This window comes from Dasypus novemcinctus, chromosome 1 (assembly GCF_030445035.2).
Source record: "Dasypus novemcinctus isolate mDasNov1 chromosome 1, mDasNov1.1.hap2, whole genome shotgun sequence".
NCBI lineage: Eukaryota > Metazoa > Chordata > Mammalia > Cingulata > Dasypodidae > Dasypus > Dasypus novemcinctus.
The window spans coordinates 154,357,397-154,377,360 of record NC_080673.1 but is presented as its reverse complement, the minus strand read 5'-3'; the positions used below and the strand labels follow the sequence as shown (position 1 = coordinate 154,377,360).

The 19,964-nt window shown below is 42.0% G+C and overlaps 1 protein-coding gene across 6 annotated transcripts in view; it reads right to left on the bottom strand.

Annotated features, from left to right (window-relative positions):
* LNX1 (ligand of numb-protein X 1) overlaps positions 1 to 19,964 on the bottom strand; it is a 223,285-nt gene that overhangs the window by 107,618 nt on the left and 95,703 nt on the right. For 5 of the 6 annotated variants that reach the window (XM_004460613.5, XM_004460616.5, XM_004460618.5 and 2 more), the window contains one exon: positions 11,725 to 12,204. In XM_004460613.5, coding sequence (XP_004460670.1) covers positions 11,725 to 12,116 — 392 coding nt within the window. In that variant the 5' untranslated portion in view covers positions 12,117 to 12,204. Of the gene's footprint in view, positions 1 to 3,198; positions 3,337 to 3,519; positions 3,662 to 5,850; positions 5,952 to 11,724; positions 12,205 to 19,964 lie in introns of those variants that run through there. The other variant, XM_071216533.1, reaches the window with a different exon arrangement.

Below are 19,964 nucleotides of genomic sequence, written 5' to 3'. Positions count from 1 at the left end.
CCCTAATCTATGGATTGGGACTCCACACCAAAAACTCTGGTTTTAGGCTTCCTGTGTGGAATTCACACTGCTCTGGGTCAAGGCCACGATGACAGTGGATATGGCATAAGAAGACGCCACCCAGGGTCATGAACTATTGACCCTCAAGGCCAGACTGGGCAGGCAGAAGTAGTCTGTCTTGCTGGGCACAGTGTTTTTTATTTTGTTTTAAAATGAATTTGCTTGCCTTGGAGCATAGTGTGTGTGTGTACATATACATACATATATTCTGCAGTTGGCCAGAGGCTTCACCACTTCCTTTGGTCTTATACCAGAATGATACACATGTTGAAATAATTCCTACCTGGCTCCCAAAGGCATTTGAGTTTGAGACCCCCTGGGCCAAATGCTAAGTTTGAATCAGTTCACTGGATTAATGCCAGTTTTCTAGCAGGGCCCCAAGGGAACAGAACTCAGACAGAGAGAGCCTGGGTGTTAGAAAGGAGTACCCAGGGGGATTTCTGTGGCAGAAAGCACAGGGATACAGGGCAGGTTTTGTCTGAGGCCAGAACTCTGAGGCAGGAGTGGAAAAAGGAGGCTTCGCTTTCCCAATGCCTTCCCAGCAAATTCTGCCTGCCTTCCAGATCCCAGGGGACTATGGTAGTAACAGAAGTGTATTTCTATCTCAGGCGTATGAAGTTACCACCCCATAGCCCCTTAGCACTGCTAAATTGACTCCAGCAGGCCCATTTACTGCTCTAAATTGTTTTTCAGTGCTTTGGTGAGTTTTGGTGATTACAGTCACCTCCCAATCTTTCTGCCAATACTATTTAACCTACGTGAAGTGCTTTTTCTCTTTCCACCCCTGATTCTGCTTTATTCCTTCAAGAACCAGCTCAACTTTCCACGTTTTGTAGAAACTCTTTCTGACTAATCTCACGGAAAAGGGCAATCTCCACGACCTCTTAACATTTTAACCTACTGTGCTTTCTAAAAACTTACCCCTCTCTGCTTTGGAGACTGTTAATATTTCTTACATATATAAATCTCATCTTCTCAATTAGATGGCCAAATCCTTGAGGGTAGGTATTTGCTTAATTTCTTACTGTCTGTATTTCCTAGAGCACCACCACACAACCTGAGCTGTGTCATTAATTCTCAGATCAGTTATCACCGTTAGCATCAGAGAATAGCAACACAGAATTCTCTCCAGATGCATCCACAGCAGTTGAAAGCTTTTTAGAAAATTCTGTCAAATAGTTTGGAAGCACTATCCTAGCAATTCCCTGGTATCATGCTTTCTGGATGAAAGAAAGGTCTGCTTGGGTCCATCAACAGAAAAGTTGTCTTTGATTCATATACTTGTAAAAAAGAAAGTAAGTTATTAAGCTGGTATGAAAAGCCTTGCTTCAGTTAGGCATTAAAACTGAAATTCACTAAAAGGAAATTCTCAATAGCAACGAACAAGGATAGCAGATGGGTGAGAATGCTATGACACCGGATGTCAGAGATACCAGCTTCAGCCTCCATCACGAGAAAGCAGACTTCACAGTCCTATTAGCTCTGCCATTGCACATTTTTCTAGAAAAGCATTCCACAGTGTCATTATTTCCCCTGAGATGCTCCCTATTCTGGTTGTTTTGTTTGTTTGTTTGTTTTTGTTTTTTTCAAGGTCTGGGGCAGGGGATTGAACCATGGACCTCGTAAGTGGGAAGCTGGCACTCAATCACTGAGCCACATCAGCTCCCCTGAATTGGTTCTGTTTTGTTTTATTTTGTTTCCTTGTTGTTTGTTTGTTGTTGTTGTTGTTGCTGTTTTTAGGAGGCACCAGGACTGAACCCATGTGGGAAGAAGACAATCACTTGAGCCACATCCACTCCCCCTATTCTGGTTTAAGTCAGATACTTTCTCTATGAAGTTTCTTATCTAAGGTAGACCAGCCTTACATTAATTTTGAAGCTAGAACCAGATAATCCTGACATGCAGAGTCCTCAAAAGGAATGTTCAGACTCTAAGGAACTACTTCCTTTTCTTTCCTCTATTTATCAAGCACCAATTGAACATCTACTATGCTAGGCACTAGACAAATTAGCCTAGCTAATTATAAAAGAGGAGTTGGTTATTACCACATATTCATGTGTGGCATCACAAGTATGACCAACTAAGCTTTTCTAACCTGGATTCTATGAACTCTATTTGGAGTCTCTGTTTTAATTTACCCACTGACTCTAATTTACACATAAGCCAACCCTTACTATTTTCACCTCTGTTTAATAGAATTAATACATTTTTGTAAATGCCCCAAACACTGAGGCACACACAGCAACACGTTTTATATGATTGCTAGAAGCTGTTCACGTAAGTCTGCAACACTCTTTCAAAGCTTACTAACAAAAAGAGCCAAAAAATATCACTGTAGAGGTTGGGGCCATGAGTCATTTCCTGTCATAAAACTGGCATAGGTTTTGTAGGAAAATGTTCTTATTTTTTAAGAGATGCATAGGGAAGCGTTTAGAGGTAAAATGTCATGATGACTGCAGTTTACTCCCAGTCATCTCAGCCAAAAATGAAATATATGGAGCAAATGCAGCAAAATATTAATCATTAGTTCTAGGTGATGGAAATGAGTGCTTATTGCATAGTTCTTTCTACTTTTCCATATGTTTAAAAATTATCAACAGTAAGAGTAAAATAGAACGGATATATACATATACATATGTATCTTTTTCCATGTGGGAATATCTTTCCCCTGTATTGATATTGTATGTATTCTCAGATACGGAAGCCAATTGTCTTAATAAATGGATGATGTCAGCTCACCATCAGAAATGCTCAATAGAAGCTGCAGATCCGAGCATGCAAGCTCTGATGTCAATTGCTCTTTGGTTCTATTTATGGAAGGGAGAAAGTGAAGATACATCTACTGAGGAAGAGCAGAGTGTAAAAAAAAAAAATAAAGCAGTATTGGCACAGAAGCAGGAAAAAATGCCTTGTTGGGAAAGCCCTACATCCAGTAAGATGTTTTTTGTGTGTGTGTTTTAAGTCACAGACAGCTAAGCACGCAGCTTTCAACTGTTGGCAGGGTGTTTGGTTCAAGCGCATCTAGAATATGTGGAAAAGATTCCTCTAAACAGACACACCACCCGGGGAACCAACTCTGGTCCCACCCCCAACCCACTGGACACACAAACACAGGCAGGTACAGTGGGGGGAACTCACAGTTCTGAGTACAGGAAGTGCAGGTTGCCCACATTGTCAATGTAGTTAGCAGGGCTGAGCCAGGGTAAGACCAGCAACAGGAGCGCCTTCATTTTCCGTGCAGTGTGCTGCTTTCTCCCTGGACACCTTCTCTGTCAGCTGCAGGGGCCCAAACCAGCCAACAAGCCCCTTTAAACAAACCTGGCCATGCCTCCCAAATCAACAGATCATAACGACTCTCACAAAGTCCTAAGATTAAGCCACGCTAATCAAGCACTGGCCCCTAAGAGGATTACACCCTCTGGTTCTCAGAGGGCGAGATGTGAGCACGGAGGGACCCACCATGGTTGGCGAGAAGGCTGAGGCTGAGAGCAAGCAGGCTGATGCCGGGGAAGGGACCTGCCTCCTCCTGCAGAATGCAGACTGGTTCTTGGGAAGCAGCTGGTACATTTACATCACTGGTCGGGAGCAGATGAGCTGGAAGCTAAATTGCATTGGAAGAGGGCATGAGCATGGCACATTCAGACCCCATGGTGTGAATAAGCAAATAATTAAAAGCTGTCCTACAGCTTGCTAGAGCAAGACACTGTAAGAAATTAGCATCTTTGGAACAAAGCCTAGAGGTCTGCGCTTAAAGCCAACCTTCAGACATTGTGAAACAGGAGTGGTTTAAATATGAACCAACGCTGCCTCTCCCGAGTGTTTGGATGTATATTTAGAATATGCATTTATGCCATTTTTACCTACCACTGTCTTGACCAGACTGACATATGTAAGAGAAGGATGGCTTCCTTACTAATTTTGAAAATTGACCCCATACAAGAAGAAGCTGTGTCATTCTCTTTGAGAATAACAGAGACCTGTACAGCTTCCTGTTCTGTGAGAAAAGGAGTTACCCTGTTCCTCCTCCCCGCTGCGTAACTGAATCAAGCTCTGGCACCAGATGCATGATCCTGGGCATTTCATTTATGCTGCCGGGCCTCAGTCCCTCATTTTTGAAATGGAGTTAATATGCCTTACCTGCCAGCCTTAACATCTGTGATTCCAGCCCCTGCCTTCTGTCCTAGCACTTGGTCTACTTTGCTTGTCTTTGAATGTCATAGAAGCCCCCAGGATTCCCTCCATCTACCTCATTTTCAAGAAGATTAAAACCCATTTTAATCTTCTTGAATATAAATAAAAGGCCTACATCTTAACAGAAATTGCCCCAAGGGGCAGTTACATTATTGACAACCAAGCAATTATAGCAAACTACCCTTTATAAGAAGACCAAGAAAAATCTACGGGATGAGACCAACTGCAATGAACCACAGAGTTAAGTAGTAATTTGGCACCAGAGATCTCTATTTATCTGCAGCAGTGCTAAAGGAGTTTAAATACAGTAGACCTTTAGAATGTGCAGACTTAACCTCTGCAGTTTAGATCAGAGACAAGAAATCTTGATGAAATAAGGCATGTAAAATTTATAATTTTATTGAGGCCCAAATTTGAATGCCATGCCCTCTAAGGCTGATGTGCAGGAGTGAGTCAGAGCTGGTGAAGAGCATTTAAAAGGGTTTTGAATTGAAGTGCCTGACCAGACAGACCTAGCTTTGAATCTCAACTCTGCCATGTACTAGCTGTGTGGCAGTGGGCATGTTGCTTAACCTCTCTGAACCTCTGTTTCCTCCTCTGTAAAACAAAGACAATAGTAGTTTTTAACTCAGAGTGTTGTAATGAGGGTGTAATGAAATAATGCTTATAAAGGCCTCAATGAGTGTTAGCTATTATTATTAATAACTATTATTAATTGTGAATGAGGGAACAGATGTAGCTCAAGCAATTGAGCTCCTGCTTCCCACATGGGAGGCCCCAAGTTCAGTCCCTGGTGCCTACTAAAAAACAAAGAACAAGCAAACAACAACAACAAAAAAACCAAATCAGGGGAGCTGACGTGGCTCAGTGGTTGAGCACTGGCTCCCACTTACAAGGTTCCAGGTTCAAACCCTAGGCCAGGACCTCAAAAAAAAAAAAAAAAAAAAAAGTGAATGAGCTTAGCTTCATAGCTCGGCATGTATCTCTAAGATGCTCTGTTATTCTCTTCATATCCCTTCTTTCCTCTTGCTTTACTAGGGAAATTACATGTGACAGTCTTTCCTAAATATGGACTTTCACAAAATCCTGGGACACATTCCTCTTGAATATCCAGGAGAGCATAACTGATAAGCAGCACAGTGTATGATAAAGGCTGTGAACTTCGTATTGATACTGAATTGTATTTCTGATCATCATGGACATGTCAAATTGCCTCTTCAAGCCTCTGTTCAAAATGAAGTAAGCATTTCTACCCTTTTACCTCCTCGCATTTCAAAAGGATGAGATGAACTAATGGATGTGAATGCAGTGTAAAAGCAAAGACGTTGTTTTTTGTTACTGCTTTTTGTCCCTCTTGTAACTGCTACTGGCTGCCTATTTAATATCTAATCTCCCCTTCTTCCTTATAACATGACCTAGGTTTTGTTCATAGTAGTAACATACATGGCTTTCCCTGCAGATGAATGGCCATGTGGCATGATTCTGGCCAATGATGTATAAGCAGAAATTGCTGGGTAAGGCATCCCAAAAAGCTCTTTAAAAGGAGGCAAACTCAGTTTGCACATTATAGTTTGTCTTTTCTGTCTGGTTCTTCCTTACCTTATTCTTCCTGGTAGGAACTTTGATGTGATCCTGAAGGTTGAACATCCCTCTTGAGACCAGGAGGTAATAAGCTAGAGGTTGAAAGCTGAACTAAAAAGCAGAAGGAAAGAAAACAAAACAAACAAACAAACAAAAAAGCAGAAGGAATCTGACTCTCAGATAGTATCAAGGCAGTATCACACTAATCCTGGACTTTCAACCCCTTCCTACATGGCTAAACCAATTTTCTGTTACCTTCCATAAGATATAATCATAACTAATACGGTCCCTTGGGTATAAAATCTCACCCTCAAATGGTTTTGGATTGCTCTGTAGCTTCCTTGTCAGTAGACAGCTCTAATCATAACTTCCTCTCCCCTTGCACCCATGCTTTGCCTAAGTCCTAATGTCATCTCAGAGATTACCCATCACCTCCTGTTTTCTTGTCTCTTTTCCCTTCACTAACAGGGAACACCTTGAAAAAGGTGGATGTTGTTCTTCGTTTTACCCTCACCACAGTGCTTAGAATACAGTAGATGCTCAATAAATGTTTGTTGAATGCAAGAGGATTTGACACTTTAAGGAGTTACTGTTTTTGGAACAATCTTTCCTGAACAGAGGCAAGATAGCAAAAAAGACTTCACACTTTCCAAGAGCCAGGAGAGGAGATGGGCATTTATACGGATGGGTAATAAAATGTCCCAGAAGATGGGAACTGGTTAAGGAAGATTTCTGGGAATGGGTAACAAAGAGAATGTTGATTCTTTAAAGAATTGCCTATATCATAATCTGATGGAAACACAATGGTTTCCTCAAAAACGAATGCAGCAAAATGCCCTCGTTTCTTCTATAATCCAGAGATCTAAAAGAGAGACCCTGCTATAGGCAGAGGCCAGAAAAAAGTTGGGCTCAAAGTTAGAAAGTCACATTATAGATATCCATAATTATTGTGGAGATGTTTTGCCAGGCTGAAATGACCAACAAGACTTGGAACTTACCTACCTTTTCTCAGAGGGTACTACTTTCCCATGTCTCTTCTTGTAGTGCAATCTTCCTTGCCTGTTAAAAAGCTAACAGAGCCTCTGCTGAATTAAACATACTACATGAAAGGACCACACGATGGAAGTAAAGGTCAAGAGAGGTTCCAGGGCAAATCTTCAGAGAAGAAACTCCAAGGACCTTGCATGTCAAGTTAATCAAGAAAATGACCCAGGAAGCCATTGGCCATATGTGTCTTGGGCCAATTATATCATGTTTTCATTCAAACTGTTTTCAGATCATTGAACAATGATCTCTTTATTCATGCAATTAAATACTTAACAAGGGTCAACTTTATTATCTCCCATTTTTACAAAATAAGAGAGGAACTGAAGGCAAAATGACTTGTCCAGATACAAGTTAATGTGCTTGTGTTTTCAACTACTAGAGAGACAGACTCCATGGCTTATATTGATTTTTCTTTCATTCAGGGCCTGGCCTATTAAAAATCCTTGATAGGTATTATATATATATGCAGGTGATGATATTGCATATTGAAGACATGGTCTAAGAAGACTCCCACGCAGGGTCAAGGAAGAAAAAGCTTTGCCTACCTACACCCTCTCATTGATGGGACAGATGGTGTGGGTGAAGAGAGCTGCCTCTAAGAGACTCTCTGCAGCATCTTGCTGCCGCTACTGGCCATGTGCTCAGTTAGGAAGGCTGTGGTTGGACTTGGCAAGCCTATCACCCTCGTGGGAACTCTATGCAATAGACCCATGCAAGGGGAGTTGGTGAGCATCTGAAGGGGCAGAGGTCAGCTGAATTAGCCAGAAGATTCCGAACAGTAGCTCACATGCTCAGGTTACTCCCAGAGGAGAGCTCTAATCTGAAATCAGAAACAGTTGTCTACATAATCGGCGGTCCAGTAAGTCAGTATGTTTTACTTAAGGATTCATATTCAACTCAGGGTCTGAAGTAGTTGGATAACACGGTTTATAAATGGCATGTGGGCTGGAGAAAACAGACAGCATTCATTTAAGGACGTGATGCAGCCTGCACTCCCGACTCACGTCTACTGTATTAGCCTGGCCCTATTAACAGGACAGGAACAGAGAGCAGGGCAGAAGGGAAAAATGTTTCTCTAATGTAAATTCTTTTTTAGGACAAAGAAAGTATTTTAAAGGTGCTTCAGTTCTGCAAGAGTTATGTATTCAAGAACCAACTGAAATAAATTCCCATTTTATAAGGGAGAGAAATCTCAGCATGGACTTTCCTATGAGGCCCAGTGTTAGCTCTCCAGGACCCAGTGAAATGGGTTATTTGGATCCCTAGCAACACGGTGGTTTTCAACCAGAATTATTGTTAAGTTCTCCAGACTATGTAGACCCTCAGCCTGCCTACTTTATAGTCATTCAAATATAAGTAAGTTCATTAAAATAAAATAGAGTCAAAAAACAACAACCCTTATCATGTTTTTTGATACTGAAATGAAGTTGCAAAATTTATAAATAAAAGCTATCTTCCAGTATGTCTGTATGACAATACCCCCCCCCCCACAGGCAGCCCCCAACCTGGAGGTCTCACATAGGAAAGAAAGGAAAATACTGGCCTTCTCGTAGCATCTTAGTTTTCCCAGTTTAAAGGACTCCAGAGGTAATAAATACTTGATCTTTTTAATATCCCTTCTGAGGGGAGGCCCAAGGCCCAAGAGGCTCCTAAGTCAGGTTCCCAATTAGCTCGAATTCTTACCCCCTGCTGAAAAATGCCCGGGGATGGAGTGGAGGGAGGATATGCTGAGCATTTGATGACTAACAAATGCAGTATATTTTTGGAAATGTTGGTTTTAACCTACTTAGGAAGCTGAGGTGTGGAGAGGTTCAAAAGCAGGTGTGAAGGCCCGATGCCTCATTTACGTGGGAGGTTTCCTCTCCACAGAGGGCTGCTTAGCGGAGCCTGTGAAAGACTCGGAGGCCACAGCTCACAGAAGTGACCTGATTTCAGTAAGTTTCGGGTTCTTGCCTCATTATTACTTTTCCAGCAGTGCATATCATTATCAGCTGAGTGTTAACCAAGCCTTTCTCCTGGGCTTCCTCGTGGTCACACAGGTTGTGTGGGCGGGTGAATGAAATCCCCGCCGAGGCGCACGGAGACCCCGGAGGACCCCAATGGCCTCTTCTCAGTGCTTCCATCTCTCCCCTCTCTTCCGGCCCACCCTCATGTTCCTGTGTTATCTTATCCTATTTTTAGGGATATCTGTGGCCGCAAGTCAGTTTTTGAGGTAAGGGGATGAGGAGGAGCTGCTGTGCCTCCATTTCTTTCCCTCTTTGGCTCCTCTTACTTCTCCCCCACAAAACTCCAGTGGTGGGAAGAAAAAGACCCTCCCGCCTCTTCTGTCACTTTTACTGAACTTGTGGTTGGCGCTGGGGTTGGTGTATGCCCAGGAGACATCAATCTCTGGACTGGCCATGTACCAGCTGGGCCCTGAGCCTCAGCAGAGTTGCAGCTTCTACTCTCCAGTTTGTTGGACTTGCATAGGTCGGCTAACAGGGAGGTCAACCACCACACCAGGGAACAGAGAGTGCCTACAATCCAAGCACGAGAATCGCATCCATCAACCATGTGGGATCTAAGCCCCCTCTCAATATAGAGGTGGAGTGGACATCACCACCCCAGGGTCCACAGGATGGGAGGAATAAAATATGGATTGGAGTGGACTTATTGATATTCTACTATAGAACTATTGTGACTAGTAATGAAAGAAACTGTAGCATTGATTCGGAGAAAGTGGCCATGGTAGTTGCTGAGGGCAGGGAGAGGGAAGAAGAGATGAGATGAGACGTGGGGTTGACCTAAATGATATTGCAGGGACAGAAGCTGGACATTATATATCCTGCCATAACCCACTGAATGGACTGGGGGAGAGTGTAAACTACAATGTCAGCTGTAATCCACGCGGTGCAGCAGTGCTCCAAAATGTATTCATCAAATGCAATGAACGTGCCATGCTGATGAAAGAGGTTGTTGATGTGGGAGGAGTGGGGGTGGGGTGGGTGTGGGGTATGTGGGAACCTCTTATATTTTTTAATATATATTTTTTGTGATCTATGTATCTTTTTTTAAAAAGACAATTTAATTAAAAAAAAATTTTTTTTAAAGACCCTCCCAAGACGTCCATGTCCTCATTACCAGTTCCTATGACTGTGTTACCTTACATGGCAAAAGAGACTTTGCAGATGCCGTTAAAGTGCGTATCTTTAGCTGGGAGATAATCCCAGTTTATCTGGGTGGGGCCGATGTAATCACAAGGGTCCTTATGAGAAGGAGGCAGGAGATGATGGAAGCAGGGATCAGAAAGAAAGAGAAATTTGAAGATACTATGCTGCTGACTTTGAAGATGGAGGAAGGGGCCACAGGCCAAGGAAAGCAGACACCTCTAGAAGCTGGAAAAGGTAAGGATATAGATTACTCCCTGGGGTCTCCAGAAGAGGACAAATTCCTGCTGACATTTTCATTTCAGTTCCATGAGACCCATTTCAGACTTCTAACCTCCAGAACTGTAAGATAATAAATTTGGGTGGTTTGGGCCATTTCATTTGTGATCATTTGTTACAGCACCAATGGGAAATTAACACAGCTCCCCAACACAAGAGGATACACTGCGAAACATCAGGAGCCTGGGAACGTGACAGGTGTGCAGGGAGCTCTATAGCACCTTTCCCCCCTGCCCCTCATCTCCCCCACCGGCTGAGGTTCTGAACCTGTCAGCATCTAGCTCACTTCACCTTGGACCTGGACCTACTTCGCATCAGACAAAGGCTCTCACACCTGGCGTAAAACTTGCAGCAGGGACCACAAATTGACTATCTATGCCCTTCTCCTCTGTTCATGCCTCCTTCTAGAGAATCAGAGAAATGGGGCTTCCTAGTCTAAACACCAACAATGACAAAGTCAACTACAATTGACAAGCCAAATTAGATGCACGTGACTCAACATCACGGTAAGAAAAATGAGTGCACTGATGTAATTAGTATGAAAAACGTGTGCTGTGCATGCCACGCAAGCCATTCCTCTTGATGCCAAGTTCCACATGACAGATTCCAAGTATGTCCCAAAAGATACTCGGATTTATGACCTAAGGAATGTGACCTTTTAAAAAAATTCTTTGCACCCGCCTCTTGCCCTTGTCATGACAAGAACCAAAATAAACACCAGCTTCCAAATTTCCTCTTACAAATTAATTGTGCCATATGTTCACCATTAATTAAGCACCTTAAATGTTCTGAGTAACATCATAGGGAACAAGACACAGTGCCTGCCCCTGGGGCCAAGCAGACAAAGGATGCCTGGGAACATGGCAATGGAAATGGACAAGATAAGATGGAGAGAGGGGGAGCAGGTGATAGTGGTCCTCAGCAGAAGCCTGCACACCACAATTCTGCTGGGGTGTGCACTGGCGGAAAAGTTAGCAGAGTAGGTTGCTTAGAGGATAACATTTACTTGAGAACACCTCACATCTCCTCAAAAAACAGCTAGGCTTTCCCAATTCCCACCCAGAAAGAATTCTAATAATCATGGAGTCAAATTGGGGGAAATTTTTTTAAGTGAAAAAACAAGCAGCGTTCACCAGGGAAACTTTATGGGGGCTGCAAACCCCAGAGAAAGCTGATAGTCAGATCTGCCCAATGTCTTTCATATCTCAAAACACACACACTGAAGCATGGTCATAAAAACCTAAAATGTGTCTTATTTTGAATTATTTCATTGGTGACACACACACAAAAAGAGAGAGTGAGAGAGACAGAGGTGTCTGGTGGAACACCCAGCACACTTGAAGCCAGCCATGGCAGGCGAGTCCCAGCTGCCCCCATGAGGGCTGGCGTTTCTCCAGCCTGGCCGAGAAGCAGGACTTACCTAGTTTGAAAGTGATGCTGGAGGTCGCAGCGCTGCACCACCTCGGTGCAGAGGTCTGTGAAAGGGCAGGTCACCATGAGCTTGTTGAGGAGCTTGTTGACCAGGATGCTGGACTTCTTGCAGTGCTGCAGCATAATAGGCTTGCGATCCACCGGGCAGAAGTCCTTCTCCACCAGGAAGTTGGTGAGGCAGACAGTGCAGTAGGTATGTCCGCAGGGAGTGTCCAGAGGGTCCAGCAAAGCTTGCAGGCAGATGTGGCATATGAGGTCATCGTCCACATCTTCTGTGTAGGTGTAAAAGTGGTTTTCCTCAGAGGAGTGGGCTTGACCGCAAACCACACACAGGGGTTCAGGGCTGGGGTCTGGGTCATCGGCAGGGTCTGGCTGGTTCATGGTCAGTGGGGTTACAATGTGACAGGAAATTCAGTTAAGTGATATTTCCATGGGAGCAAATCAGTATCTTCTAGGAACCATGCACAACCTAAAAGAGAACAAGATGGCTCATCTTTGCTTTCACACACAAGGGAGGCATAGGCTTGCGGTGGCTGGCCCAGTGGACAGGGGACTGAGCTGTGAGCCAGAAGGCCAGAGCTCAGTACCCACTCTGGAGTGACTGACAGGGCTTTGGGCAAGTGACTTTGCCTCACTGTACCTCAGTTTTACCATTCATTCCAATGAAGTTTTTTTAAAAAATAATTTCAAATTAAAAAAAAACTGAGATAACAGAAAAAGGTAGTTCAACAAGTTATGGAAACACTACTCCTAAGAAGTTCTGTCCAGGCACTTTTATCTCATCTAATTCCAACTACTAATTCAGTTGCTCCTCTTATGGTCAGAAAGATACACAAATGAATACAGATTAGTTAAATGACATAGTCAAGGTCTCCTTATTAATGGAAAAAATGAAAAGAAAAAATGCTTAATCATACTCATACATCACAAAACAAAACACTTTTCTTTTTGCCTTTAGCATTGATATATACCAACTTTGTTTTTGCTACAAAAACATCACAGTGTTGTTAACTATAGTTATATTTTTTCCACGTTCACCACATTCTTAACAGTAGAGATGATGTTTACTTTAAACATCCTCAAGGTGGTGTAGTAAAAATTAATTGGAGGGGAGCAGATGTGGCTTAAGCAATTGGGTGCCCGCCTCCCACACGGAAGGTCCCAGGGTCAGTTCATGGTGCCTCCTAAAGAAGATGAGCAGATACCACAATGAGCAGTCTCCACAACCAGCAAGAAGCTGGAACCAGCAAGAAGCCTCAGCCAGCAGACACCACAACCAGCAGACATTGCAACCACCTCAATGAGCAGATGCCACAACCAGCAGGGAGCAGAAGTGGCTCAAGCAGTTAGGCAATTGCTTCCCCCATGGGAAGTCCCAGGTTTGGTTCCCAGTGCCTATTAAAGAAGACTAGCGGACAACCAGCAGATGTGGGAGCCAACTGGGAGGGGGGGTGGAGGAGAAAGAAATTCTTTTTTCAAAAATGTGGCATAGTGTAGCTGTTTGATATTATTGATGAATTCCAGAAAGAAATACTGGATTATGTTTGTAAACTGGTCTTTCCCTCTGGGCATATGAGAGTATAATGGGTTCAGAAGTTTTACTTTTATTTGATTAAACAATGATTAAGGCTTTGATCGGGCCACAACCAGTAGGACCTTGAGTCCCCACCTACCAGAAAAACTGCACCACAGAGAAGGGAGGTTGGAGTTTTGAGCTGGAGCCCAGGAAGTAAGCACACAGAGGAGCAGAGCAGCTGAACCCAGAGAGAATCGAGGTCAAGGGAGAGAGACAGAACTGATCGCCTGATAGTCTACAGCTGACCTGGGGGAGAAACCAGAGGAGCTGAGCCTGGAGAGAAATGAGCCCCAGAAAGAGAGGAACCCAGGAAGCCTGAACTGAACCCTGGCAGATGTCAGCAGACATCTTGCTTTAACATGTGACAAAGGACTTTGGTGAGGGAAGTAACTTACACTCTATGGCCTGGTAAACTGTAAAATTCTACCCCAAATAAATACCCTTTATAAAAACCAACCAATTTCTGATATTTTGGATTAGCACCCCTTTGGCTGACAAATACATATGTACATAACAAAAAAAAAAATCATTTGGGTAGTATCTGTGAAACATCTAGAGTAACTCAAAAGAAATGCGCTCTAAGAAACTTAAGGTCTTATTAATAAAATTAAATAGGCCAGTGCTTTATACAATTCTCAGTCAGGTCAGGACAAGAAGAAAATTACTTAATACTCTAATGGTTTTCTTCCTCCCTTTTCTCCAAAATTCAGAAAATGTAAGACATCAGAGCCTTCAACTAAATCACCTGAGAAGAAGTAAGAACTGCTGAGTTATCTGCATTTTCACAATGGTGGATGCATTATTTTCTACTGTATGGCTTTCATTGCATTCATTCACTCAGTCAGTCAGATATTTAGTGGTTAAGTGGGCTCCAGGTCCATATTGCCTGGGTTCAAATCCTACCATTGTGGACCCATTATTTAAGGCTCTGTTTCCTCATTTGTAAAATGGGTATAATAATGACCTACCCTTATAGGATTGTACAGATGAATAAATGAGATATGATACAGAAAGCTCTTAAATCTCTGCCTAGCTTAAGTGTTCAATTATTATTACATGTATTTGTAACTGAATTAATTTTGTCTCCAGTCTAGCTCTATTGGCCTGCAATACTGAAAGTAATAGTTCCTGTAAGGGGACTTTGTAATATTAGCTTTGTTCTAATATTACTCTTATTCAATTATATTTTTATTTCAAATCAGTAGAAATCTATCACAATATATATATTTCTTTGGCCTGAAATGATGGAGTTTTTTGCAACATGCCTGATTTACAACTAGGAAGTCTCCTGAAGGGTCATTCAATACATATTTCTTGAGCACCAAGTTTGAGGCAGGTAGTGAGTTTGGTGTGGAGGAGACCTTCGAGACAGCTTTAAAGGACACAACTCTGCTTTCATGAAGTCCCCAGGAGCCCCGGGTCCTAGGGAAGCAGACATGCACACAAGTAATTAGGCTCCCATGTCATGAGTACACACAGAGGTATGCGCCAGGAGCTACTGATCAACTTTCATGGCAATTAAGGATCCCACCTACTGCTCCCCCACCCCTCAACTTTCTTCTTTTCCAAAGGTAAAGATTTTAAGCTTTCCACAAAAACAGAGAGAGACATAAATAAACCAGCAGGAAACTAGGCACATTTGGAATTAGCACAGTAGTCATAAACTGCATTAAATCTTTTTTTTTCCTTTTCTGAATAAAGTTTGGGTTTGTTTGTACAAATACAGGCTTATCTCAGAAAGAAAATAGATTGACTTCAAACTCTCATTGAGTCAGCTTTAGTGTTTACATTTCTAGATTGCATTAATATGCCTGAGAAAACAATCTGGTTAAGAGGCTGAAGTAAAATGTCCCATATGTGAAAACATTTAGAAATCATAGATTTTTTTTTTTTTCATAGAATTTTATTTAGCATTAGAAAGGACCACAGAAGGCTAAGGTAGAGGGTTCAGGAGTGAGTGAAGTTGTTTCTGGTTAAGTTTCATGGAAACTACACAGCTGCTATCTGTCCTCAAGGCTGATAGAGGGTACTGGATCCACACCGGAAATGCTTTAAGTGGCACCAGAAAGTTGAAAAATAAACCTGAAAATGGAAGTGGGCCACCGAAACGATTACCATCTACAATAGGAAAACCAAGTTCCCATATTGTAAATGAGAGCTTTAGATCTTTTAAAATTTCTCTGTAAGAGTTTCGTGCTCCATTCCTGCGAGATTTGACCCAGACCATTCTTTCTCACTATGCTACTGTGGAAAATGCCTGGGATAGAAACAGGGGTTATAGCTTCGGTTAACCACTGAAAACACACTTCACATTTCTGGGCCATTTCCTGACAGGTGAAATGGTGGAGCTGGATCAGATTTTCAGTTCAAACTGTGCTCTGGAAGGTACCAGGTGCCTCAGGGCCTTCCAGGGGAGGGGGAGGGGGAAGAGAGGAAGGGCTGGAGCTCTGCCTGCACACACCCCCACCACACCCCTCCCAGCATGCCCCCCCGGAAAAAGCTCTTCTTTGACACACACACTCCTCATGGAATATTCTGTGGTGTGAAGAACCCTGGTTTATGAACAAAACTGCAAACTGCCAGACTAGATCCTGTGAAGTCCCTTCCAGCAATTGAGTCCTATGATTCTATGCTCTTATATATTGAAAAATGTTCCTTAGAAAAACATATTCAAGTCCTAAACCCGGGTCCTATGGATGTAAATTCATTTGTAAATGAAAGCTTAGAAAGCTGTCAGTTAAAATGAGGCTGAGCTAATCAGGGTGGGCCTTAATCTGATATAGCTGCAGTCCTTAGGAGCAAAGGAAATTTGGACACAGCATAGGAGTCAGAAGGAGCCAGTCAGCCATGTGACGCAGGCAGAGACTGGGTTATGAATTGCTGGCAAGCCACCACCAGACTGCTACAGATTTTGGAGAAAGCATGGCCTGGGGATAGCTCGATTTGGACTGCTAGCCTCCCAAATGGAGAGACAATAAATTCCTGCTGTTTAAGCCAATAGCAGCCTGGCAAACTAAGACACGAACTAATAAGGGCTTTTGTTTGCTTGTTTGGGTGGTTCAATGATTGGAAAAAATCCTTCTTTTCTTTTCTTTCTTTCTTTTTTAAAAAATTCTAACAGTTTTTTGAGTTTTTACCACATTCCAGGCCCAGTGCTAGCGGGTTTATATATATTGATGTTACATTACTTAATTGTCACAAAGCCCCAGGAGGTGGGTCAATTTTTTTTTTTTCCATTTAACAGATGAAGAAACTCGAGTGTGGCGCATAAGTCACTTGGCAGTCACACACACACACACACACACACACAAACACTGCCTGTACTGTCTGACTCCAAGCTTGTGCTCCTAAGCATTTTGCCACTTTGTCTGCCAGCATCTTTCTTGATTATGACTAGTCAGAATCCCAGTAATATAGCCAATCAAATAGAGCAGTATCAGAAAATTAGAAGTTTTAAAACTATCTTTAAGTACTATGGGAGCTTAGAGTTATGAACCATAGAAAAACATGTTCGTAATCCATTCCTGAGGATGTCAGCCACTGTAAACAGGACCTTTCCTAGAGGCTACTTCAGTGTAGGTGTGGCCCAATGGAATTAGGATGGGCCTTAATCATATTACAGGAGGCCAGCGAGAGAAGCCGCTCATGCAGCCAGTAGCTGGAAGTCACTGCCATGTGACGGAAATGCCGAAAAAGCCCAAGATTACTAGCCAGCCAGAAGACACTGACCCTGGGAGGAAGCAAGATGTCTTGCCTCTGAAACCGTTAGGCAATTATTTGGTTGGTATTTGTTTTAGCAGTTGTGAAACTAAAACAGGCACCAATGCAAGTAACTTCTAAGATCTCTGAAAAATAAGGTACCTTGACTTTACTGAAGGCTGAAATGCCAGAGACAGAGTGAAAGGAATGGGTTAAGCAAAAATGCCATGTTTTAGCTCCAACTCCATTCTTTTAATTCTTTTTTAAATGAGAGCAGTTTGATTTCCCTGGCACTTTCCCATGTGGGTAAACCAGGCTTTTAATATAATATTAATGTAAACACCACTGTGTATATTTTCTGACTTTGCTTTAGACTAAATAAAGCCTATATGAATAGAAACAGATTATGAGAGAATTGACTGAACAAGCAGTTTGGCCCTAAAGAAAGTACTAGGAAAACTTTTTAAAAATTTGATTAATACATTTTAGTGGACATTATTTCCATTTTACATCTTATAAATATGCATGATGTACCATGATTTTGGTGCATTTCTGCTGAGCTGACAAAAAATTAACAGAAATCAATTAAAAGACTTGGAAGGTATTTTCTCCCCCAAAGAATAGGAGGAGGGGCTTGTCACCTTTGAGTCAGTTTAATTTTACACAATGTGTCAGCTGTGAGCACTTCTGGCCCTGGCTAAAGTAAACAGAGAGAGCTGTGATATGGCCTTTTGCAGTACAGAGTAGGAAAGAACAGGGAACTGGATTCCCTTCTCAGAAGAGGGGTAATCTCACACTTTCTTGGCACAATCCTATTTTGGCTTAGGAATCACCCTTTACTCCTCCATTCTGATTAAGGGTAGGGCAGCAGAATGAAGTGAATTTTAGGGTTATGTATAGTCAAAATCATAAATGAGGTGCTGACAAGTGCCAAGATAAGTCTCCATCTTTGCACTTAAACCCTGCTTCCTTTCTCATCAGCTCATGGTCTGGCCTGAAACATGTACAGAAGCAATTCTACCTACTAATTTCTGAACTTCCATGCTGACAGCAGATATACATACCAGATATAATGTAGGTCAGCATATCTGCAATGGGGAGGGTCGTTAGAGGTCTCACCAAGCATTAAACAACATTCAAACAGCCTTTGGAATATGGTCTGTTTGGAAGTAGAAAAGTTTCTGCATAAGGTTAACCCACTAGAAAAATGAGGTCCGTGGTATGCTATTACTCCACTGATTCTCCTTTGTACACACATTGGCCTTATGTAAAATGGAGATGGTTATCTAACAAAAGTGCCACAATAAGTCCTATACCTCAGTTAGAATGCCAATGGATAAAATATATTATTTGGCATGCTGCATTTATAATTCCATATTTGCTTCTTATTGAAAGGACAGTACTTGACTCTACAACATCTTTTGAATGCCTGTGGATTTCTTCTTGTTAAAAAAGAATCTATTGTGATTTAAATAATACCCAGTAAAGTGTGGACTTAGTAAGGGGTCCATGGTTTTCACCTGACTGGCAAAGGGGTCCATGTAACAGAAAAGGTTAAGAACCCCTGCACTGCAATGTTCTGTTACCCACAGAATCTTTGAACAACTAGCAAAAATTAGTAGTATCATCATCCTCAAAACTCTAGAAAAGAGTTAAGGGGTTATAGTAACTGAGTAAGTGCTGAATCAAGAAAATGCAGTTTTAAAATGGTAGGAGAAGCTCATGGTATACTGGCTAGCCCCCTCACCCATCCCCATCCCAATGAAATGTGGCAGCCTGAAAGACTAAACCAGGAATCTCAACTCTGGCTCACACTCCCAGAACTTACCCTGTAGATAGAGACAGCTTGCTGACAAATAAAGCAGCATAAGGAACAATTAAGCCAAAGTGCACCACAGGATTACCACAGGTTTAAGGCATACAATGGAGCACTGTGGGGGGTAGGAGTGGGGAATCTTTTTAATAGGGATTAGAAGGAACCTTGGATTCCTGTAAATGGGGAATTCATAAAGTCATGAGTGAGCACAAGCCCAGGACAAGACATAGGCTCAGAAAAGATGGAGAGGGCTCTGAATTTCTGTTTTCCTTGGGCTGATCTTCTTTGCAAAGACAATGAAAGGTGTTTTATGTGTTGGTTGGTTTGTTGTTATTAGCTCCAGGCACTCAAGGAAATCACTGTCATATCACTAGCTGGATACAAAATTCAGGAACAGACAGCCCAGGGATTAAATCCCAGAGCTAACACATTAAAATATCAAAATATACAGTAGGCAACAAAAGATTACAAGACAAAGAAACAGGAAATGATGGACCAGCCAAAGGGAACAAGATAAAAATTCAGAAAGCATCAACAAAGAAAATCAGACTACGGATGTACCAGATAAAGACAATAAGTAACATGTAATGAACAGGGAAGCTCCAATAAGATTAAGTGGTGATGTCTCATCAGAAACAATGGAGACAAGAAAGTAGTGTGGCAAAATATTTAAATTGCTGAAAGAAAACAATCACTAAATAAGAATTTTTTATCTATCAAGACTGGCTTTTAAAGAAGATGCAGCAAATAGACACAGAGAACAGACAACCGGGTTGGGGGTGGGGAGGGGAGAGAAATAAATAAATAAATCTTAAAAAAAAAAAAAGACTAGCATTCAAAAATGAGGAATTTAAGACATTTCCAGATAAACAAAAGTTGATGGGTTCTAAAAGGCAAATGCATAAAAAGTAATAATAAATCTATGATTAGGATCTTTATACAAATGTACAAAAAAAAAATAGGGGCTGGAGGGGTATAGGAACAGTGTTTGTGTGTGCTACAGAAGTTCAGTAAGTATCAAATCAAACATAATTGTTATAGATTTTGGATATTAAATTTAAGCTCCAAGGTAATCACAAAGAGAATTTCTGAAAAATATATACAGAAGGCAATGAGAAAGGACTCAGAATGGTACATT